This window comes from Narcine bancroftii, chromosome 3 (genome assembly GCF_036971445.1).
Source record: "Narcine bancroftii isolate sNarBan1 chromosome 3, sNarBan1.hap1, whole genome shotgun sequence".
Taxonomy (NCBI): domain Eukaryota; kingdom Metazoa; phylum Chordata; class Chondrichthyes; order Torpediniformes; family Narcinidae; genus Narcine; species Narcine bancroftii.
The window spans coordinates 245983840-246008484 of record NC_091471.1 but is presented as its reverse complement, the minus strand read 5'-3'; the positions used below and the strand labels follow the sequence as shown (position 1 = coordinate 246008484).

Genomic DNA, 24645 nt, shown 5'->3' with positions numbered 1-24645 from the left:
AAATGTTTCTCAACTGGATTGCTGTGTAAGATTTTGACAGCTGTAAACTTGAAGCATTGAAACAAAATGGGACAAATTCTATATGTTCAGAATTTCCTATTGCATTGAACTTATAATAAACCTGCTTGGCCTTGTCTTTTTTTGTTGCAAGAACAGGGTGGATTGCCTTTCTGCAACTTGCTTCCCACAGGGATATTAAACCTGTCAGTGGATTTAAAAGCAATTTTCTGAATTCTGCTTTAATCTTCAGGCCATGTTGCACACAAGCAGTGGGTTTAAGCATATCCCAAGGATGAGTCAAAGTAATATTTTTTTGAATTTACAAATTGTAATTCCTATCAGGTAAAGTAGAGGAATATCCCTTTTTAATCCTTGGAGATGACTAGACTTTGGATTTAAATCCCATTCTTTCATTTAAGTGTTAATTTTGGTCACCGTGTCCAGATGCACTGCCATCTTACTCTCATCTTGGACGACATTACAAAGTGTTTCTTGGTTGTAAATTTTAGTCGGCGTCTTCAGTAAGCACTACCATTTGCATGCTAATTCTGAATCCTTTCCCAATTGTACAAATTTCGTTGTTAAATCACAATTTCTACAAATGCAAAATATTACTCTTTAATAAAACAATTTGATGCATTTATACAATGCCCACTATTCATTAGTACTCTAAATTTGTGGAGTGATCTGCATATTTCCATTCCCTCACCCACCTGTGGAACACAAACACTCATTTTGGGAAGAATTGAGTAGACTGGGCCAGAATCGGCACCAGCAAGCTCCAATCAATCTGTAAAGGCCTCTACATCAGGCCCACCTGAAATGGCTTGACAAGTTGCGGAGGACTCTTGCTGGCTCTGGACCTGCAGGTAAGGGGGTGGTTGGGGCTTTGGCAGGCAGCTCCTAGAGATGTTAGCAGCCCTCTGATGCATCAGAATGTCTACAAAGAGGTCAGTGGCAGCAATCTGGGTAGGTTCATCAAAACCAATGTTGACCAGGAGTTCGTAATCGCCTCGTGGTTGCTTGTACAGAACCCTGAAATCAGAAATGGGTGGCTTTAAATTTTTTAAAGTTTAGACCTGTGGCAGAGTGACAGCATTTTGGCCCATGCCACAACCCCATGTACATTTTGAAGAGTGGGAGGAAACCCTTGCATACACTGGGAGAACGTGCAAACTCCTTATAGTGTGAGAGTCGAACCACGATCACTGGCACTGTTATCAGCATTGCGTTAACGGTTGGGCTAACTGTGGCACCCAAATATCAAGATGCTTTTCTTTCTAGAAACACATTTTAGACCTTATCAAAGTTCATCACCAATGGTGCAAATAGAAGAAACCATTTATCTCCCTTTGCCTGCAAAGGAGATGCTCCCACTTCAAATGGAGCTGTGAGAACTTGTGCCATGGTTTAACACTGTACTATGAACCTGCCTGACTGAAGATTTCTTGGTGTTTCACTGTGGATTTCTGTGGGCACTCTGGAGTGGGATGGAGACTTGAACTGCCTGACTGTCTCCTTCATTGACCAGCAGGAGCAGGCTGGTCATTTTGGGATGCTGGCTCTCCAAATCTAAAGCCCACTTGGGCACATTGGTTTCCTTGGCTTGTATGTGCTGCTGCTGTTGCTCCTTTCACTGCCTCTGGAACTTTGAGTTCCTCCAATACATCCACCTTGCTAAATAGAGGCAGCTCCAGGGTGGATAAAATGGGATGATAGTCCCACTGCAGTAAGTGATGACAAGATCTAGTGTCTTTTTTCCACAAAAAAAAAGTCTTCACTCGTCCAGTGCTTTTGACCCCTGTCTCTGATCTAGCTCCCACATTGAATTTGCCAACCTATTTACTGGCAAATACTTTCCTACTTTTGTTTCCCTGTTCTCGTTGTCTAACTTGCTAGATGCTTGTGCTGCCAAGTTGGACCTCCTTGCTACGTCCTGTCACTTGCTACCCCCTTGACAGTCTTCCCTTTTATTGTTGAGTCTAAATTGGTGGTTCTCAACCTTTTTCCACTTTCATCCCACTTTAAGTAATCTCTCTGCCAAGGGTGCTCTGTGATTAGAAAAGGATTGCTTACGGTGGTATGTGGGTGAAAAGAAAAAGTTTGAAAACCAGTTTTAATTGCACCTCATTGACTCGTTCAGAACTCTGAAGGAAATGGGCCAATGGTAATTTTTCTCAAATGTATTGGAGGATTTAAACCATGCTTTTTGTTTCAGCTTTAAACCATGTTTTGTTTTGAACTTTTGCAGCCTTTACTTCTGCAAGGCTGAGAACCTGCTTGTTTTTTTAGAATCAGCAGACATAAGCTAAATTCCACCATGGGGCCAGAGATGCTGTTAGCTGACAAAAAGACATCTGTGTACCAAGAACATTTAATCTTCCTGCTTGTTTTGGTCACAGACTGTCAGAGGTCTAGCCTTGATGCATAATAAGCCATTGTATTCAAAGTGATAAGCTGAAAATTATGTTATTCGATAGAAGCCTAGGCTTGCTCGCTTATCTTTCTTACTGTGTTGGGAATAGGTGCTTGGGTAAGCAATTTTTGGGTAATATAAGCCATGGACCCGCTGCTGAAGTTTGAGACTCTCTGAGAGGTGGCAACATCTCTCAGCAAGAAGAACTTCTCAAGTCCAGCTAACATCCTGGTTGGGGGAGGTGAATAAAATATTTCAGTAACATTTGGGTCTAGAGCAGTGATTCTCAACCTTCCCTTCCCACTCACATCCCTCCTTAAGCAATCCCTTACTCATCACAGCACCGATGGCATCGGGAATACTTAAAGTGGCATGTGAGTGGAGAGAAAAAAATTGAGAACCACTGGTCTAAATGCTCCTCTGAGAACTTCACCACCTCCCCAGAAATCTTCATCTTGGCTAGTTTTTTTTCTTTCAAAGGCACCTTAATTGTTTTGAAATGTTGCTTGGATTTCTGTGATACTTTTGGCAAAGATGGGGTTGGGCTGGCAGCACTGATCAATTCTATCTATTGATAACTATTTCACCTTTATGGTGCTAATTGAGTTGGGAATGTTTCAAAATGTACTTTGCCCACAGGAGCAGTATCACACTCAGTCTGCCAGCCACTTGATGATCCTTTTGTGCCAAGATGGGATACAATTACTGTTAATTGAGCTCTGAGTGGATAGAGCTCCAGTTTAAACTGGTACAGTGACTTCATCAACTTGGGTAACTTGTGGATGAAGTTGATGTTTTATTGATTGGAGATTTGAGACTAGTTTAAAATACCAACTGCAAATTTCATGACTGGAGCCAGTGTCTTCAATGGGGTGAAGTGTCCTGAGCTCTTCCCAGGGTCAGTGACACAGGGAGGGGGTCAATTCTCCAGTCATGCCCCCACCAATTGGTTTTTAGGCCCACCATGTGATCTCCCTCCTCTGGAGAAAAAAAAAAATCAGTGTCCCCTGCAGGGGTGTATCTAGGGCATGGTACGTGCTACTTGAAAGGGAGGGAGTCTTTCACCCCCCCCACAAAAAACCTCCTGTTGAGCACTATTCCAGACATGCAAGGAACTCGTTTCTTCAATAATTGGTATGTTCATCCAAGCATCCACTCTCAATTATACAACCGTGCAGCCACCAAGGCATCAGCTATTTTGCATAGATCCATCACTCCCTTCCCCCCCCCACCCTTGCAGTTATCCCAATGCCTCTCGATTCGATTTGTTCAGACATCGACTCTGCAGGAGCCGAGTTGCATTTTGGTAAATGTTAAATTAGCTAGCATTTATTGCCACTTTACCTGCAGTGATTTGCTGTCTACTTCCCTTGGCCTCATGTACTACTAAATGGTTTTCAGCTTTGTCCAAACTCTACAACTGAGGACTCCACATGAATTTGAATTTGCTGTTCCCTCATTTGGGACCCCTCTCAGAGAAAGAATGACCATTCATTACTTTGCAGTGTGATCACCCTTCTCTCCTCCCAGTGAACACGAGCCAAACTTTGTCCAGGTTAGCGCATTGGCTGAAGAGGATATTCTTGACTTGAGAGTCTGAATCGATAACTCCACTGTTCCACACAAGATCTTGCCAAACTCTTGTGCAATGGTGCATCTTTTCTTGCCTTTCCAAAGGTGCTGAATGTACTAACTAACACAGGGTACAAGCCAGCCCTGACCATTTGTAATCACTGATGTCCAGATGGTCACCATTGTGGGCAGCTTCTGGTTAGTGAGAGATTATTTAAGGTGGTATGTGAGCAGGGGGCTGTGCTCTCAGATTAGTGAGGGATTACTTAAGATAGTATGTGAATGGGAGGGAGGGAGGGGGGAATAAAGGTTGAGATTCACCAATGTACATTATAGCTTAACTATTAGTTACCAGCAAAGGAGGTCTAGATCCCCTGGGGCTGGTTCCACCTGAACCCAACGACCTATCGACCACAATTTCTTGCTTTTGCTAAGAGCTGATGTGCTTTTGAACACTTCTGGGTTGCTGTCCATCACCTCATTTGTCTCCTTGTAGCACAGGAAATAACTGCAGCAGAAAACAAAAAATTACAGTTCGTGCATTAGTGACTCTAGGTGGCAAATGTACCTGACACAGATGATCAGGTATTTACGTGCAACCCTTGGACCAGAAAGTGTAGCCTTCTCTGCACAGAAGAGCATGCGCTGGGACTTCATGGTAATGTCTTCTAGGTCGAAACTACTCTTAACTACACAATATTTTGCAACATATCTTGCTGTCATTTGAGGGGAGGTTTGACTACAGGTGAGAATGTTGAATATGGCAGTGCTGGGAATGGTGATATCCACCTTTCCTGTATCCTTGACCCCCATTCTCTTGTGATTGCGGTACAAGGGAGTTGATGTGTGAATTATAATTGGGTACATTGTGGTTCTCTGAAACACCCATTTTGTAAAGGGAACAGGATTAAAATATGAGCCCCAAAGCTTGACAGTTATCAAGCTGAAACAGGACATTAAGGATGAAATGCCAAATTGATCATTAAGCAAATGTTCGGAGCTGGATATGGAATTGAAGTGCCAGTTGATGAAGTAGACAAAGACTATGTGGTTCAACAATAATCATGGCTTTTATTAGCAGAAACTCATGGTACAATAATGAAAGACAATAGGTGCATACACAGTTATATCCAAGGGGAGTGTCCTTAACAGTAGAGATAATGCACAGCCAATGTTAGTACAGCAAGGCTCGCCAGAGGGGAGACAGGCAGGTTGGCAGACATTCACCACAGGTATTAACCTAGAAAGACCTGGGCATCATTCAGGCAGGATCTGATGGCAGCGAGTGATATTTGCACAAGATTGATAGATGCTTGCTCGGAGCTCAATGAGCCTCCAAATTGAGGTACTGTGTTGAATTTAAAAACACAATGCTGGAGAAATTCAACATTTCAAACATTGTAAATAAAGATATATAGCCAATGTTACTGGCTTGAGCCCTTCAAGGTATGAAAAATGTCATCAGGAACCCAAACAAAATGGTTGGGGAGGGGGGGGAAAATGGGTGGATGAGGGAGAGAGAGCACCAGCGAACTGGGGGAGGAGGGATGGCTCTGTGAATGGAGATGGAAGGGGGTGGAGAGTGGGAGGAAAGAAGACAGAACTGAGAGTAGGCTTGCAGAAACTGGAGAGGTCTTCGTTGATGCCATCCGATTGGAGAGTGCCCAGATGGGAAAATAAAGTGTTGCTCCTCCAATTTATAGGTGGTCTTGGTGGGACAGTTGTTACAGAGTTCTGTGTTGTGTGTTGGCCTATATGTTGTGTGTTCTTATGTTAAAAAGTGACAATTTGCCTTAGAGAGCCAAGGTGGAGGTGGACTGCTGAGAGAGTGGGAGACGGACTGAGCATGATCTAAAAATTTCTGGACTTGGATGATAAACCATCACTGGGTGGTGCTGTGGAGTGGAAGGAGGCCTAGAGCACAAGTCATGGTCTGGAGGACAGTTTAGAATGTTGGGATTTCAAAAAGGAAGAACATTCCGAATGCAGCCAGAAGGATCCGGACCAAGCGAATGGTTCCTCTCTGCAACAACTTTGAATTTTGGCTTCAGTTTACTAAACAAACTGAATTTTGTTTATGATCTTTGCTTCAGTTGAGATCGAAGTTTTGTGAGTCTTGTGTGTTTTGTGTCTAAGTTTTTCTGTGGGCTGGTTGGAAATATAACTTAGATTTTGATTACATATGTTATATTTAGGCTGGGGAATTTATTAGTTTTACACTGTTATAGAAATTTGCATAGTAACCAATGGGCATTGTTATAAAAGGAGGATTTTGAATTAAAGTTTGAAGGTGAATTTTTGTTAATAAAGTAATTGTTCATCTTTACCCATGTGTGATGAGCCTTCTTTGTGGTTGCTGGTTTGATCTTGTAACATAATTTGGGGGAATCATCCAGGATCAAATCAATTTTGAAGCTTTAGGGGCAATTGACTTGTACTTAGTTATCAGTCATCTGAGTTTGACTCAACCTCCAGCTTGAAATTAAAAATAAACGGTGAGTATATAAATCACCAGCAGAAAAACCAGCAACTATGAATATTGACCAGTTCATAGCGAACCCTTCAGTGGTTAATTTAATAATGGCTAAAAAGTCAGAACTGATGGTTATAGTTGGCAAGTTAAAACTTCTTGCAGTAAGAAATGGGATGAAAAAGAAGGAAATTGCCTGAAAAATTGTTAAGCACTATGGAGGAAAGGGGGTATTTGAAGAAGCTGCATTAGAACAGTTTCCAAAGGAGAAAACTTCAGAGGAAGTAAAGTTGGCTTTGAGAAAACTAGAGTTAGAGGACAAAATGGAGGCAGAAAGGAAAGCCAAAAGGGAAGCAATAAGGCAGGCAGAAATGGAGGAGAGAGAGAGAGAAAAAGAACAGAAGCATGAGCTAGAACTAGCTAAATTAAAGCTGACCCTAACGCAAGGAGAGGGAGAAGCCCAAAACACACGTGCTGGTCAGGAGGAGAGGTTTCTGGTCAGTACAGAAGTGAGATTAGTTCCTCCATTTGAGGAAGCTGAAATAGACCAGTATTTCCAGCATTTTGAGAAAGTAGCTGTAAATTTAAAATGGCCACCAGACCAGTGGTAACTTCTGCTACAAAGTGTTCTTAAAGGGAAAGCCCAACAGGTGTACTTGTGTCTCACTGTACAACAAGCAGCTGATTACGAATTTGTAAAGCAGGCTATACTTGGATCTTATGAACTAGTTCCAGAGGCTTATAGAGAAAAGTTCAGGAGTTTAAAAAAAGAAGCAACCCAATCTTACCTGGATTTTTCTTATAGGAAGGTTGTGTGTTTTGATCGGTGGTGTGCCGCAATGAAAGTACAAAATAACTTTGATTTATTGAGGGAAATAATTCTGATTGAGGACATTAAAAATTGTGTTCCTGACGATATTCAAGTGTACTTGGCAGAGAAAAATATAAAAACTTGGCAAGAATTGGCCAAATTCACAGAGGAATATGCTATAACCTTCCAAAGGAATACTGCTGATAATCCAAGTAGAGTAGAAAGAAAATCTAGAAGTGAGGTTAAAGAAAGAGAGGAAGAGAAATGGATGAAGGAAAAATTTTCGAGTGTTATTTACCACTATTGTAAGAAGCCAGGGCACATAATAACAAATTGTCCTGAACTGAAAAGGAAGAAAGAGAAAGGGATGGTACCAACTGCCTGTGTTCAGAATGAGAAAGTTAGGGATATTTTTAAACCATTCATGATTGAAGGTTTCATTTCGGTTAAAGAAGGATCCAATCAAGTGCCAGTTAAAATCCTGTGGGATACTGGAGCCCAATCGCTTGTATTAAGCAACGTTTTGAATTTTGGTGAGGAGACCGATACTGGAGATGTGAATTTAAATAAAGGCATTGGTGGGGAAGCAGAGCCTATACCTTTGCATAGAATAGTGATGAAATCAGACTTAATTAATGGCCCAGTTACGATAGGGATAAGATCAAGTCTGCCCGTGGATGGAGTTTTCTTTTGTTAGGGAATGACTTAGCAGAGGGTAAAGTCACACCTGTGGTGAAACTCACAAGTAAGCCATTGGTTTATGAGTCTGAAAAGTATTTGGAAATCTAACCTGCATGTGCCATTACTAGAGACATGTCTAGAAAAAAGGTAGAGGTAGAGAAAGTCTGATGATCTTGTAGTGGAGGGAAGCATTGAGGACAAACCTAAGGATCCAGCTTTGCTGTTGTCAAAAGAAGAATAGCCAGACAAAAGCATGATCCTGATCTAGCTGGGATAAGAGATGAGATTCTGTCCAACCAGGATATTGAAACTGTGCGAATAGGTTACTTTGTTCAAGATGGAATATTGATGAGAAAGTGGAGACCACAAATGATGACTGCCAGTGAAAACTGGGCAGTAGCAAGGCAAGTAGTCATTCCCAAAAAATTACAGGAATGAAATATTAAAGTTGGCTCATAGTACACCTTTAGAAGGTCATCTTGGAGTGAAGAAGATGGTAGAAAAGATAAGGAAAGTTTTATTGGCCAAAATTAAGAAAGGATGTTGTGAACTTTTGTAGAACCTGTCACACTTGTCAGCACCTTTACAACCCATCCCTGCTTTCAGGGAGCCCTTCTCAAAAGTGTTAGTGGATTGTGTTGGCCCATTGCCAAAAACCAAACCAGGAAATCAATATTTGTTAACACTTATGTGCACAGCTTCAAGGTTTCCAGAGGCTATTCTCCTGAGAAACATTAAAGCGAAGATGATTGTGAAGGCTATGCTAAAATTTTTCACACTGTTTGGCCTACCAAGGGAAATTCAATCGGACCAAGGGAGAAATTTTATGTCTGGAATATTTCAACAGGTGATGTATGAATTGGGAGCCCATCAAATTATGTCATCTGCCTATCATCCTGAAAGTCAAGGGGCCTTGGAAAGGTTCCATTTAACTGTGAAAAATATGATGAGGGCTTATTGCGTGGAAAATAATATGGATTGAGATGAAGGAATCCATTTGTATTTGTTTGCTGTTAGAGAGGCAACTCAGGAGTCCCTTGGGTTTAGTCCATTTGAGTTGATGTTTGGTCATGAAGTCAGGGGTCCATTACTATTGTTGAAGGAACAGTGGATATATAATGATATACAATCAAATCTGTTGGATTATGTTTTCAAATTTTAGAAACATTACATCAGGCTTGCGAGATGGCAAGGAAAAATTTAAAAATTGCTCAGCGTAAAGTGAAAATTTGGTATGATCAAAAAGCAAAAATTAGGGACATTAAACTGGCGACGAAGTATTGGTTCTGTTTTCAATGCAGTCAAATCCTTTGAGAGCTCAGTTTTCAGGACCATACAAGGTGAAATCAAAAATTAACCAGGTCACCTATGTCATTGAGACACCTGATCATTGAAGAGAGACACAGGTCTGTCACGTGAACATGCTTAAACCTTATTTTGAGAAAATGACTGAGGAGGAGACTAGGATTCCAACTAAGGTGCTAGTTATAGAGGAAAGTAAGGAGGAGATGAGTTTTGTGCAAGGTCATGGAGCACAGAAAATGATAAGCCCCAGGCTGGAAAATTCTATAGTTTTGCAAAACTTAGACACCAAGTTAATGCATTTGACTAAATCAGAAAGGGAAGAAATTAAGACATTACTTATGGATATATTCCCAAATATTCCAAGAACTACTGTGGCTTGTCATGATGTGAAGGTCAGTGAAGCTAAGTCTATTAATTCAGGGTTTAGAGCACACAGGAGCCTATATCGATGATTTAGTAATTAGTACAGATACATGGGAAGAACACATGCTTGAATTAGAGCAGTTATTTCAAAGATTGGTGGAAGCACACCTCATAGTGAATTTGCACGAGTGAGTTTGGACATATCACTGTAATTTATCTGGATGATGTGATAGGACAGGGACAGGTGGCACCAGTTGGAGCGAAAGTATTGGCTATCACTGCGTTCCCTATCCCCGGTAATAAGAAAGCTCTTCGGAGATTTCTAGGTATGATTGGCTACTATCGTAGATTTTGTAAAAACTTTGCAGAAATTGCACTCCCATTAACAATACTTGAAAAGAAATAAAAAATTTATCTGGTCAGAAGCATGCCAGGAAGCATTTCTGAAGTTAAAGGCCATTTTATGCCATCAGCCTGTACTTTTGTTCCCTAACTTTGAAAAGCCATTCTCTTTAGCTGTGGACGCCAGTGACGAAGCGGTTGGTGCTGTACTGTTACAGAAGAAGGATGGTTGGAGTAGAACATTCTATTTCATATTTCTTGAAAAGTTTTAATGTTGCAACATTTTGATGTGTATATTTGTACTGCTAAAAAACCATTAATAATATATACTGATCATAATCCATTAGTTTGTCTGTCTAAAATGAAAAATAAGAACAGACAGTTATTGAATTTAATCATTGATTTAATTATTACACACAAAGGGGATGGATAATGTAATAGCAGATTGTTTGTCAAGATGTTAATCTGGGTAGATATGAATAATCACATACATTGTAAAAAAAAAAAAAAGTTTTTATTTTATTTATGTAATACTTCCATTAGTTGTTAAAAATTTGTACTTGAAGACCAATTATTTTTAAGCAGGGGAGGTGTTACAGAGTTCTGTGTTGTGTATTGGCCCATGTGTTGTGTGATTTTATGTTAAAAAGTGACAATTTGCCTAAAGGGCACATCTCATTGGCCTGGAGACTAGGTGGCGACTTGAGTCTCCGCTGGTTGTGGAGTCTCCACGACGTCTCCTGGAGACTAGCTGGGTCTCCGGGGAGTCACGGGAAATTCAAACATGCTTTTTTTTTGAGACATTGCAGCAGTGTCTACCCAATCACGGACAAAATTAGTCTCCACTATGTCCAGGCAAATTGGTTGTCACCTTGTCTGGAGATGTCGTGGCGACGTCTTGGAGGTCGCCTTGATGAGAGCACAAGCCCTTTTTGGTCTCCTGAGTCGCCCGGGTTGCCACGACTGATCAGTTGTGGCAGTTGTGATGACGTCTCTGCCAACGAGATACCAGTGTAAGAGAGCCAAGGTGAAGGTGGACTGCTGAGAGAGTAGGAGACAAACAGAGCATGTGCAGAAAATGATCTAAAAATTTCTGGACTTGAATGATAAACCACTATGGAGTGGAAGAAGGCCCAGAGCATGATTCATGGTCTGGAGGACAGTTTAGAATGTTGGGATTTCAAAAAGGGATGTACATTCCAAAGGCAGCCAGAAGGATCCGAACCAAGCCATTGTTCCTCTCTCTGCAACACCACAAGACAACTTTGATCTTTCTCTCAAAGATCTTTTGGCTTCAGTTTACCAAACAAACTGAATTTTGTTGATGATCTTTGCTTCAGTTGAGATCGAAGTTTTGTGAGTCTTGTGTGTTTTGTGTCTAAGTTTTTCTGTGGGCTGATTGTAAATATAGCTTAGACTTTGATTACATATGTTATTTAGGCTGGGGAATTTATTAGTTTTACACTGTTATAGAGATTTGCATAGTAACCAGTGGGCATTGTTATAAAAGGGGGAGGATTTTGAATTAAAGTTTGAAGGTGAATTTTTTTGTTAATAAAGTAATTGTTCATCTATTACCCCTGTGTGATAAGCCTTCTTTGTGGTTGCTGGTTTGATCTTGTAACACAGTACACAAGGCCACAGGAGTGGCACAGATCTGAAGCACTGAGATCCACAGAATTTGTGTGTTGAATGCTACCTAGAACTGATCTGAAGATAGGATCTCCCTGATTTTTTTTTTCCCTTTCTCCCTGTCCAAGCGACTGAAGATGCACTCCATAACATCAATCGAATTTCCTTTATTGCTACAACCCCAAGCCTTGTGCATAAGGACTTAGCTGGTTTTCTGAAATGCAAAGAGTCGAGATCTTTACTGGTGACGCGATGAGCCAGGGGCTCCAACCAATGACACCACAACATCTGGAGGCGATCCATCATTTTTGAATGCGGCTGTTCACACTTTTGCATTTCTTTCAATTATACTAGCGGTTCATGGAAGAATTCAATTAGTCGTGAATACTCAGACCAACCAGGGACTAGGAAATGTTGCACAAAGCAAATTTTTTGTCCTAATTTCCTTTAGCGAAAAGTCCTCTAGATGGTAATGAGCTGTATTTTTTTTAAATTTTTTTTTAAACTACTTACTATTCTGTGCAGAGTTCTGTGCCGTTACCAAAGGCTGTCCCTTCAATAGTGTCCACATTCCATCGGACTTTCTTGAAGAGATTCTTTGGCTCTCTTGTTACAGTGTATGGGACTGCCATGCAATATCGATAGATGGAAACGCGAAAACACTGCCCCAGTCGGAACTCCCCTCTGTAGAAGTAGGAGATGCTAGAAAGAGCAAAATGTTTTTTTATTTAAAAATGAACAGATAGGTGTTTGGGAACTGGGGAAAGAATATTTTAACGTTTCCCCCCCCCCCCCAACCCCACTCCCTAGCACGGAAATTGGTAGAGTAAAATCCCTGTTATCCGGAAATTGAGCAACCGGCAACCTCAAGCCACTGGCAAAAAAATTTGCGGAAAAGAAGTTTAAAAAAAAAGCGCAAGTTTAAAATGGGCGCCCATGGCAGTTTGTTCGCTAATCACTCACCGCGCGATCTCAATTAACCGGAAAATGTACTTATCCAGCATCTACCAATCCTCATAGGTGCTGGATACCAAGGGTATGACTGGATTTAGTGTTGGTCTCTACCTGCCTCTCTCCCTCTCCCGACATTTAACAGGTTAATTATTGATCACCAGTATTTTTCACCACAGAATGTGGAGACTTGGGGAACATGTAGTGGGTTTTTCCAGGTGCTCCAGAAGGTGAAGGGAAAAATTAATGGAGGCTTGGCAAATTGCAGAAGATTGATTAGGGAGAAACCACTACCAGCATTAGTAACTGGAGGATAGAGTTTAAATAATCAGCAAACGAGGGCAGGAAGAAACTGGTGGAAAAGTGGAGAAATCCTGGGTCTCAAAGGAGTGCAAATTTGAATGGCTATCTGTGTGCCTTCTGATTTTCATCGGAATTGATAAGGTTCAGTTTCGGCCAGCACGGTTTGTGTTGCTGTTCGCACAACCCATCTCGCTCGGTCTGCGAGGAGTTTGTATGTTCTTCCCGTGTCTGCGTGGATTTCCTCCCACCCTTCAAAACACACTGGGGTCTGTAGGTCAGTTGGGTGTAAATTGGGTGGCAGGGGCTCTGGGCCAGAAGAGCCCATTACCGTGCTGTATTTAACTTTAAAATTTAAGAAATGGTGATGGTCTCTTTCGATAGATTGGTTTGTTGGATATTTATTTCCGAATGGGATCAGAAAGTTTGGATGACCCGAGCTTCTGGAAGTTGGACATTAATTTTTGGAGAGTATGTTTCCTACAAATGTCAATGTAGCAGAAGGTGGTGGGGGTTATGTTGTTTAGTGCTTATGGCATTCTTTGCATACAACCCTGGACAATAGATTTCAATTTTCTTTTTGACCTCTTGATAGTCAAGTTACGAATGAATTGGAATGAAGATCTAGTGTATGAATTAATGAATTGGAATGAAGATCTAGTGTATGAATTAATGAATTGGAATGAGGATCTAGTGTATGAATTAATGAATTGGAATGAAGATCTAGTGTATGAATTAATGAATTGGATTGAAGATCTAATTTATGAATTAATGAATTGGAAATGAAGATCTAGTGTATGAATTAATGAATTGGAATGAGGATCTAGTGTAAGCAACAGATGCAGAAACTGCACTTGATTCAGTAATGACATGTAGGGAGGAAATCTGAACTTCAGATTTATTATCAGAGTTAGATATATGACATCACATACAACCCTGCAAATAAGGCAACATTACTATCTATTGTCAGTGCAAACAAATAAAGAGACGTAAACAAACTGCAATACTGAGAGGAGGAAAAAAAAATCAATAAAGTGGAAAAGTAAGAGTCCTTAACCAAGTCCCTGATTGAGTTTGTTGTTAATGAGCTGGGTAGAGGAGGCGTAGCAGCTGCTATCCCGCCACCATTTTGTCTGGTTTATCTCGAGGTTGCGCAGTTGGAGACCTGTACGTGACCCGAGGCCCTTGTATGAAAGCTGTAGGAAGAGGGACTAGATTGGCAGCCAGCGATGCCTTTCCCCTAATGTCTGCATCCCACATGACATTGCAAGGAAAAGATCCCCCGTTACCTGCAGGGGTCTGTCTCCTCCAGCGAGATGAACCCAAAGGATGCATACATTAGGACCAGCTGCTCTAGGCTAGAGGCCAGATGCTGGGAGAACTGCAAAAGCTGGGAAAACACAGTAAGTAACAAACAGACACTGCAGAAGGGAAGTGTGCATCACAAGGCAAAAAGACACAACAGACAAGTTGAAATGTAACTGCAGATGCTGAAAAACTGAAATAAAGTTCTGATCACTTTTCCATCTGAACAAATCCCATTTGCCAGCACTAAATATCTTCCAAATGTTATAATTGTACACACTTCTACTCCATTTGCATACACACAATTTCTCCTGTGGTGCTTTTTAAATATTTCCCCTCTTTAAATCTATGGCAGTAAAAACATAATGCTGGAGAAACTCAGCAGGTCAAATGATGTACCTTGTACAGCAAAGATAGACACAACCAACATTTCAGACTTGAGTCCTTCTCAAGGCTCATCACAGCTCTGGGTATAAGAAAAATGTCATTGAGTGGGAAAGGGAGCAGAAAAGATTCACAAGGCTGGTGCTGGGACTGGTCGGCTTGGATTACAAGGAGAGGTTTGATAGGTTGGGACTTTTTAATCCCTGGAGCACGAGGCCTTGTGACCTTCCAGAGGTTTCTGAGATCACGATGAGCACAGAAAAGGTAAATAATCATGGCCTGTTTTCCTCATTTGAAATTCCAACCCTGGTCTTCAGATTTCTCCTGCGGTCACACATCTCATTGGTTCTCTTTGCTAGCACAGGAACCGTTCTGCTCTTGTCCTCAAATGTAAGCATTCCACTATTGCTACCTGTCCCCTTCTTCTGGCAAGTGCCCATCCACCTGAATTTCCCCATCTTTATGTCTCTGTTAAGATCTGTTACCGGACCACCTTCCCTAACTCCCTATGTATAGGTGTCACGTTGACTCCAAAGCTCCTGCGCAGAGATTTTAATTCAAAGATGCACGACATATATGTAGGTGTTATTAACCAACGCCAGTACATTGTGACACCCTCCCACCCAGAAGATCTGAACTCCATGCAAGTTTTAAAATACTGGCTGGAAGGCAGAAGATGTCTACATTCCATTCTTTTTGTTATCATCTGGAGCTGATAATTTCCTCCTTATTTGATAAGGAGGCAGATATTCCCTATTCACCTATGGTTACGATCCTGTTTATAGTTCTAATTCCATAATCAAGTTCGCAGATGACACCTCGGTGTTTGGCCTGATCAGAGGGGATGATGAGACGGCCTATAGGGATGAGGTCCAGCTCCTGGCTGCATGGTGCCGACGACAACTTGGCTACTAACACTCAGAAGACCAAGGAGATGATTGTGGACCTCAGGCGTGCTGGATGCCACACTCACATCCCTATCTACATCAATGGAGCTGTGGTGGAACGTGTATCAAGCTTCACATTCCTTGGTGTCCACACTTACGATGATCTCACCTGGTCCCTGATCTCCTCCATCCTGATCAAAAAAGGTGCAACAGTGCCTTTATTTCCCAGGATATGATGGATTTTTACTGCAGTACCAATAAGAGCATACTCACCTCTGGCATCTCAGTGCAGTGTGGCAACTGTCCCGCATTGGACCATAGAGCACTTCAGCAAGTGGTGAAAACTGCCCAGTGGATTATTGGCATCCTATTTCCCACCATTGAGAACATCTATCAGGAGCGCAGTCAGGGCAGGGCGAGGAGCATCATCAAGGATGCATCTAACCCAAACTATGGACTCTCTACTCTCCTTCCATCTGGTAGGCGCTACAGGAGCCTTCACCCTTGAACCGATAGGCTCAAGAAGACCCCCCCACCCCCCCCCAAAGCTGTGACCCTGCTGAAATTTAAATCCCATTGCTGAGTGGTTCTGCCTCACATTGTACTGTCAGTACTTTTGGAATTGTTTACTTGCTGAGTGGGCTTGTTTTTATTCACGTAGTTATTTGTACACAGCACTATTTTTTAAACTTCTGGTTAGATGCCAATTTCTTTCATCGGCTTTGAATTTTTATGGCACAATGACAATAAAGTTGAATCTAATCTAAATAAGGTAGTAAAAGTATTAGCCACTGAGTAAGGGATATGACCCCAACTGACAAATCCCAAGAGAATTCTATGCACTCATACAGAGCAGTCTGTTCAAATTTTCTAGAACTCTCAGGAATTGAAGCTCTAAAAATATACAAGAAGACTCTCTCGGGGGGAGACTAGTTGCTCGTGGCAGTGCTTCTTGCTGTAAAGGGGTTCCCCCACTTTGCAAAGTGATTAAAAGTTGTTTGCTGCAGCTGCATTCCTGTTTGTTTTCAAACCCCTTTAACAGTGGTGAATAAACTGGCCCACTTATAGCCGCTACTCTTGATAGTATGTTGTTTGACCAATCTTGCGCTCTCTGCAACAGTTGTTTGAGGAGGAGGACCAGAATCAATTGCTGAAGCAAATGGGATTAGCTTGGATAGACAACTAGGATGGCATGGATAAGATGGGCTGAAGGGTCAGTTTCTATGACACTTTACTACCTTGCACTTTTTATTACCCGTTTCCGGATGTATCTGGGAAGAGGCTTTCTGTCAGGATGGGTGCTCCTCGCTGTACACTCCAGATAGGCAAAATATGGCTGGCAGGTTTTCACAAAGATTGGCACGGCCCTGGCAAACTCTTCATTGTGGATCCGGTCTCTGCTATAGGGATGAGAAGAAAGTGAAGACAGGCAATGCACAAGTACAACTTGACTGCTTCACTGGGAAGGGGGCCCATAGAGCTTGAGAAGACTTGGGACATCTCTCATCTGAAGAAGTAGCACAGGAACTCTACACAAATTTGCTTTAAAAATAGGATTTTTGCTTTTACGAAAGCAATGAGCCATGAAAGAGACTGCGCATGCACCCTGACCAGCTCTTCCTCTCTCTCCTACATCCCAGTCCCCTGTACCTCCCACTAACCCAACCTCCAAAGACTCAGCCAACTACACTGCATGTACATTATTTCTACTTTATAGGCTTTATATTCCTGCTTTTAATAAATGATAGTTATTTTGGGTTTTAAGTGTTATTTGATGGGTTATTTTTATGTCTGGCAATGCACAAAAACTTTTCCCACAGAAATCAATGGTAATCGCTTCTTCACTTGACGCCATTTTAACTGATGAAAGGTTCCGTAAGAATGCTCAAGTTCCGTAAAGTGGGGTATACCTGTTACCCAGCAACAAATGGAATTAACAGATAGGTGCGACGAGTGGAGCCACTATTTTTGACTTGCAGGAACCCACGTTCAAACCTGAGCTTGGACACTGCCTGTACGTTCCAAAGACATGCAGGCTTGTAGTATCTTAGCTGCAGTATCTTGCCTCCAGCACATAGGCGAATGGAGGAATCTTTTACGGGATGGGGAGGGGGAGTTGATGAAAATGTGGAATTCATGCCATTAGATGGTGAATGGGTGGAAAGTCTGGTTTTCACACTGCTTAAATGGCAAGTGATTTCAGAATTACCTGGGAGTGCTTGTGAATGAATCTCAAAAGGTTGGTTTGCAGGTGCAGCAGGCCATCAAAAGGCAAATGGGAAAAATGGCCTTCATTGCTGGAAGGATTGAATTTAGAAGCAGGAAAGTTGTGCTACAACTATACAAGGTCCTGGTGATATTGCGTCTAAAGTACTGTGTGCAGTTTTGCTCTCCTTACTTGAAGGACGAATGTACTGGCTTTGGAGGAGATTCACCAGGTTGAATCCAGAGATTAGGGGGATAGTCTAGGAGAGATTGAGACATCTGGAACTGTACTCACTGGAATTTGGAAGAATGAGAGGAGATCTTATTGAAATGTACAAAAGTATGAAAGGAATGAACAAGATGGAGGTTGGCAAGTTGTTTCCATTCATGGGGATGGGGGAACTAGAACCAGGGGACATGGCCTCAAGATTCAGGGTAGTAGATTTAGGATGGAGATGAGGAGGAACGGCTTTTCCCAGAGGATGGTGAACATATGGAATTCATTGATCATTGAAGCAGTAGAGGCGACCCCAGTAAATGTATTTAAGACAAGGATGGATAGATTTAAAAATTTTTTTTTTTTTTTTTTTACTTAGTTGGGGAATTAAGGGATATGGGGAAAAGACAGGTAGGTGGATACAAGCCTATCATCAGATCAGCCGTGATCTCATTGAATGGCAGAGGAGGCTTGATAGGCCGAACAGTTAACTCCTGCTCCCGTTTCATGTGTTACTTCAAGATGCCTGGAATTTAGGTGGTCTCAGTGGTGCAATATTCTGAATGGATTGACTGGGTAAATGACTGGAGGAGGTTTCCTTGGTATGGGAGGGTGAGGAACTAAGAATCTTGGTCTCAGGAAGAGAGTTATCCATTTCACACTGAGATGGAGAACATGAGTGTAAATCTTTAGCATTTTTACTTTTTGTCAAAGATTGTGGATGGTTGTTCACGAAGTAGACAACATTGAAATAAAGGTCTGCTGCCACACAGTTGAATGGAAGATATAAATGAAAGATCGATAGCTCGTTCTTGTTTTATGCTCCAGACCCCAAAAGTCAGTGTTTACAAGTAGAAAAATGAGCAGGTACCTACCTGTAGACCAGGTGAGTCTGGAATTCCTCTGCCTTCTTCAACAGGTATTGAAGTTGTTGTTCTATTGGCTGAAGTTTTCCTTCCATCAGTGTGACATCATACTGAGGCTTCTCCTCATCTGCCTCACGTGGTTGGTCGTCTTGGTGCAGTGGCTGGAATATCTTGGCATCCTGGGCAGATGTGGAAAAATCCTGCAGTGCCTCCATGCTTGAAATACTGGGATAAGAGGAAAAGGGTAGGAATTCTTCAGTCTCCTTGCTTTGCTTTCCCTTCGCCACAAGCTGGGGTGGATCAGAGTCAGTCCAGGGTGTCTCCTTTGCATCCCTGTTCGTCACTTCTGCTAAACTGGAATATTTTGATTGGTCTTTCTTCTTGCATGACAGCTCACTGCTACCACTCTTGTCCATTCTGTCTGATCCTCCTCTGGCTTTCTGCACAAACGTAGAATAAGAAATGACACACAAGGTTACACGAGGGTTAGACTCCAGCTTGACTGATGAGAATGAGGTGACTGTTCCTGGATAAAGGCTAGAACTCTTCCATTCAATAAGTATCTGGACTACACCACTCTCTATCTCTGCAGACCAAACCCCTCCACGTACCCTCCATCCTTATCTCTGTTGACCAATCCCCTCCACGATCCCACTCTCCATCTTTGCGGACCAAACCCCTTCATGTACCCTCCCTCCTTATCTCTGTAGACTAAACCCCCTCCACAATCCCACCCTCCATCTCTGCAGACCAAACCCTTCCATTCTTATCTCTGTAGACCAAACCCCCTCCACGATCCCACCCTCCATCTCTGTGGACCAAACCCCTCCACCCTCAAACCCCCTCGAAATCCCTGCCCCCTGAGACATGCATCATCCACCATTGGTGGCGACTGGACCAAGCCCCCACCTCCAATTCTCTCCATACCTCTTTCCTCATTGAAGACACTATTTTTTTTGAGAAATAAATCTCACCAAGCTTTTGAGAACGCTATTCTAAAATGCCTTGGGCCAATTTTACAAATAGAAGCGAGTGGAAAATATCAAAATAACTACTGAAATATCGAATGTCCAGGTCTGTTCCCCTTTTGTTAAGTCTGTATTTCAATGTCCACATTTTTCCCCAAGTTCGGCCAGTTAGAACTTTTCGTCTAGATAAAAAAAAACTTTTTGCACCTGAACCGACCTGATGAGGATTTTGTTTTGGAGATAAATGTTCAGATCTTAAGTTTTAAAATGTCATTCCGGTATTTACTTTCCTGAACCCGATTTATTTGTTAACATTATTTAAAACTAAGAAAGACAAAATAATGGGAATAATATAAAAGATTTAGAGTTTACAATTAGTAGCAAATACAAGTTCTGGTGAATTAATTTTTGTAAATGACTTTACCTGTGTTTCAAAAAGAGTAACTTCCTGCAAACTTCGCCCAAGTTTTCCTCTCCTAAAGAGACCAGGGGCAGACCCTTTACCTGCTGTTGCGGGCTCAAGCCCGCCTCTGCGTTTAAATACTCAGAGGCTGGGGGGCGGAGGCGCGTTCCCGCGCAACCGGCCGTGGACGTGCCTCGGGGAGGGTTGGAATTTGGAAAAGGCGCGCGTTACCCGGGGGAACAGTGGACGCGTGGGAAGACCAGCAGCCTGGTTGGGGTGGGAAGTGAAATGCTGGATGCACATTGAGGTTAGATTCCCAGATTTGAGAATGCACCTGAGATTTGGATCAATATTGCGCCCAGAATTTGTGTGTGTCCTGCCTGTCTCCAGAATAACAACACAGCTCAGGGCAACATTGTTGAGAGCCCATCCACTACCTTAAACATGCTCTGTCCACTATAGCCACTTTCAGGTAGCCAGAATACCCCGACTGTAAAGCCACCTATTCTACCCCAATGCGGCTATCGGGTGGCCACCTGCAAGCAGAGAAGCCAGCCAGGAGGAGCGCTTACCTAACCCTCCTCCTGTAGGTATAATCTCCGGCTTGGAGAACCCCCCCTCCCCCCGATGCGCCTGAACGCAGTGGCGCAACTACAGCCATAGTCAACAGGAGCCCGGCGTTTGTTCGGACGCGGCTCTCCTTCAGCCGGCACATTCAGGCGACAGAGGGGCGTCTTCTCTGCGGCCACTTGAACGTCCCAGCTGCACTCCCCTGGCAGCGCCTACCGGCGCATTACCTGTGTCCGAGCACCTGAAAGCGGCTTTTTAAATCGTTATTGGAACTGCCTGGTAGTCAGACACATGGAAGTAAAAACACAACTCAGCAGGTCAAACAGTGTCCTTTATATAGTAAAGATAAAGATGTACAACCAGCGTTTCAGACCTGAGCCTTTCATCAAAGTATGGCTTGATGAAGAGCTCAAGCCCAAAATGTTGCATGTGTAGTTATCTTTTCTATTTCAAGTACGGTAGACCCCCTAATCCTTGGGGCTTATATTCCAAGACCCCCAGGGGATGCCTGAAACCATGGATGGAACCAAACCCTCTACAGCTTAACACCCACAATATGTTCTGTGAAATTGGGTGTTATGCGATGTGGATGTTGTCCAGACACCATGTTATATACTTAGCAAAGCTACATACTACTGTAGTGTACCTGTAAACTTTTTATTTGTAGGTAGGGATCCATGTGGGGACAGACACAGGGCTGTGGGCAGAGAGCGGATCACTGGGGACTGACACGGAGCTGCGGGGAGAGAGCAAGGCAGTGGGATCCATGTGGGGACCGATGGGCCTATGGGGAGAGCGGAGCAGTGGGATCAGTGGGGACTGACATGGAGCTGTGGGGAGAGAGCAAGGCAGTGGGATCCATGTGGGGACCGATGGGCCTATGGGGAGAGCGGAGCAGTGGGGACTGACACAGAGCTGTGGGGAGAGAGAGCGGGGCAGTAGGATAAGTGTAGGGACTGACACAGGGCAGAGGGCAGAGCAGTGTCATTAGTGTGGGGATTGAAACAGGGCTATGGGGAGAGAGCAGGGCAGAGGGGATCAGTGAGGGGACTGACACAGGGCTGAGGGCAGAGCAGTAGGATCAGTGTGGGCACTGACACGAGGGTTATGGGGAGAAAGCGGGGCAGTGGGATCAGTCAAGGGACTGATACAAAGGAGTAGGGAAAGTGTGGGGCAGTGGGATTAGTTGGGACTAATTCAGGGCTGTGGAGAGAGAGCAGGGCAGTCGGATCAGTTTTGGACCATGGTTGACTGGGGGTAACTGAAACTGCGAATAAATGGGGGGTGGGGGGGGGGAACCATTATAGACTATTTGACCTGCCGAATTTCTCCAGCATTGAGTTTTTACAGGTAATGAAAAGGCTTTGGATATCAGGAGGTGAATCCTAACTGGCCTGCCCATTATCTGAACTATTCTTGATCCTGGAATTTTGAATGGCCGGTCCAATACACAAACTTGCTGGAGAAATAATCACATGATGGAATGATTAAACTGCTTTAATTACCAAAAACCTGAGCATTACTGATATACGACTTGGCCAGGCTCCAGGTACAGGAGCAAGAGGGGGCAGGGCACGCCAGCCTTTATTGGGAAATCTGGAGAAAAGCCAAGGGAAGAGTTAGGGAAGGTCAGGGAGGTTCAGACTGACCAGTCCATACATCAATGCAAATGCCTTTCACCACAAAGTAAAAAGTAACCAATGCCTGTTACCCTTCTTATCGATGCTGCGTGACCTGCTGAGTTTCTCCAGCATGTTTGTGTCCTGCCCTCGACCCCAGCATCTGGAGATTTTTTTGCTTAAGTCTGAATGGCTGGTCACATTGTTTCTGCCAGTGGCTCCCTGGTTGGTGGGAGACTGGCCGAAGATTCTTCTGTTGGATGTCAGGGTTAGGTGGTCTTTAGTTAACAGTGAAGTGTGAATATTGCTTGTCTGAATGTTGTCTCCACCTTGCTGTAACCAGGCATGGACTTTCCAAGGTATTAGAAATGAATATTCACTATGTTCATATTCATGGTTATGGTAGAAGGAAGGAAGGTGGAAGGATTCTTGGGGAAGGAATAACTGATTATTGCCATCCATCTTCTGGTGTCAAGTGTCACCTTATGAAGTAAATTTAAGTAAATAGAGTCTGTCTAAGAATTGTTCGGGGATTTTTTTCCTCTCCAGATGCTTTGATACCTTATGAAAATCGATGGGAATCAGAGGATTCTAGTGTCAATGCAAAATCAATTGTTGAACTGGTTCTTGTAAATATTTATTTGAATTTCGTTTCATTAAAATTATATGATGCTTTTCGTGCACTCCACAGTCTGCAGGTATACTCTGGGGTAGCTTATCACTAGATTTTAAAGTCTGTGTTCATAAGCTTCAAAATTAGGGATTTCCTCATCTCATGTTCAAAATAAGAGGGGGGTAAGGATTTTAATAAGGATACTGTGTGGCTTCATGTCAACCTGCAATGGTGATGGTGAATCATTTTTGATGTTCCTTTGCTGTCAATATAGAATCAAACATGACAACATGGTCCTGTGGAGAGCAACATAATAAATGACCAGTTAACTGTTTTCCAGCAGGCTGGTTTGAAAGATGAGGAACGACAGGATCTTGCAAGCAGTTTGCATAGTGAACATGAGCTACCCATTGGGGAAAATAGTTAAAATCCACGATCATCCTCTCCAGTAAAAATGCATTTTACAAGTCTTAACTTTCAGATTTATTGTCAGAGTGCATACATAACGGAGCAGACTCGATGGGCCTAGTGACCTGTTTCTTTGTCTTGTGATGACATCACATACAACCTTGAGATTCTTCTTCCTGCGGACCAGGCAGAATTTTCACTTATTGGACATGCATTAAAAAAAACTGTCTCAACAAGTACGCATGTAAACAAATAAAGAAATGTTAACAAACTGTGCTATACAGAAATAGGAAAAAATCAATAAAGTGGACAAGGAAGAGTCCTTAGATGAGTCCCTGATTGAGTTTGTCGTTGAGGAGTCTGATGGTGGAGGGGGAGCAGCTGTTCCTGAACCTGGGGGGGTGTGAGTCTTGTGGCCTCTCTCCTGATGGCAGCAGCGAGAACAGATTTTTTTTAATTTAAAGAAATTTCTTTAGTCAGAGGGTCATGAGTCTGTGGAACTTGTTGGCACAGGCAGCAGTGGAAGTGAGGTCATTGGGTGTATTTAAAACAGTAATTGACAGGTATTTGATTAGTCAGGGCATCAAGGATTACAGGGAGAAGGCTGGGGAGTGGGGCTGAGTGCATGATCGAATGGCAGAGTAGACCTGACTGGTCTACTTCTAATATATCTTGTGCTCTTGTGAAGAGAGCGGGTGCTGGATGGTGTGGATCATTGATGATTGCTTCTGCTCTCCGATGGCAGCATTCCCTGTAGAATCTGTTCTGGGTGGTCAGAATCAGAATCAGAATTTATTGTCATGAACAAGTCATGAAATTTGGTGTTTTGCTGCAGAATCACGGTGCAAACATTCATATTAGAACCATCTTATGACATTACTATAAACAAATTAAAATAATAGTGCACGAAAAGTAAGGCAGTGTCTGATCATTCAGGAATCTGATGGCATCAGGGAAGAAGGTGTCCTTATGCCGCTGAGTGCTCGTCTTTAGGCTCCTGTATCTTTTTCTCGATGGTAGCAGAGTGAAGAGACCAAGATCTGGGTGGTGGGGGTCTTTGAGGATAGAGGCTGCTTTTATAAGACTCCGCCTGATGTAGATGCCTAGATGGAGTGAAGTCTGGTGCCTGTGATGTCGCAGGCCGAGTAATCAACCTTTTGGAGTTTATTCTTGTCCTATGAGTTGGCATCCCCATACCAGGCAGTGATGCAACCAGCCAGAATGCTCTCCACGGTCCACCTGTAGAAGTTTACCGACCTACTGAATCTCCTCAGACACCTCACGAAATATAAGCACTGTCGAGCTGCCTTTGTGATTGCATCAATGAGGAGACTCCAGGACGGTTCCTTGGAGATGA

The 24645-nt window shown here is 42.8% G+C and overlaps 1 protein-coding gene across 4 annotated transcripts; it reads right to left on the bottom strand.

Annotated features, from left to right (window-relative positions):
- Window positions 1–604: 604 nt before the first annotated feature.
- c3h19orf67 (chromosome 3 C19orf67 homolog) lies at window positions 605–20273 on the bottom strand. Of its 4 annotated transcripts, none has more exons than XM_069927399.1 (7): window positions 20100–20273; window positions 18717–19147; window positions 16675–16819; window positions 14133–14233; window positions 12106–12294; window positions 4341–4496; window positions 605–1035 (listed from the first exon to the last, which is right to left on the bottom strand). In XM_069927399.1, the coding sequence occupies exons 2-7, from the start codon at window positions 19121–19123 to the stop codon at window positions 786–788; spliced, it is 1248 nt and encodes a 415-aa protein (XP_069783500.1). In that variant the 5' UTR covers window positions 19124–19147; window positions 20100–20273; the 3' UTR covers window positions 605–785. The 4 variants fall into 4 exon arrangements, with proteins under 4 accessions (XP_069783500.1, XP_069783501.1, XP_069783502.1 ...); XM_069927400.1 differs by having other exon boundaries at window positions 16675–16816; XM_069927401.1 differs by lacking the exon at window positions 14133–14233 and having other exon boundaries at window positions 16658–16819.
- Between the last annotated feature and the right edge of the window lie 4372 nt (window positions 20274–24645).

Coding starts and splice junctions, on each gene's coding strand:
- c3h19orf67 (XM_069927399.1), bottom strand. CDS start 19,123: ATGGACAAGAGTGGTAGCAGTGAGCTGTCATGCAAGAAGAAAGACCAA. Junction 16,820..18,716: donor CAGACTCACCTGGTCTACAG/GTAGGTACCTGC, acceptor TCATCCCTATAG/CAGAGACCGGATCCACAATG. Junction 14,234..16,674: donor CCAGATACATCCGGAAACGG/GTAATAAAAAGT, acceptor GTGTTTTCCCAG/CTTTTGCAGTTCTCCCAGCA.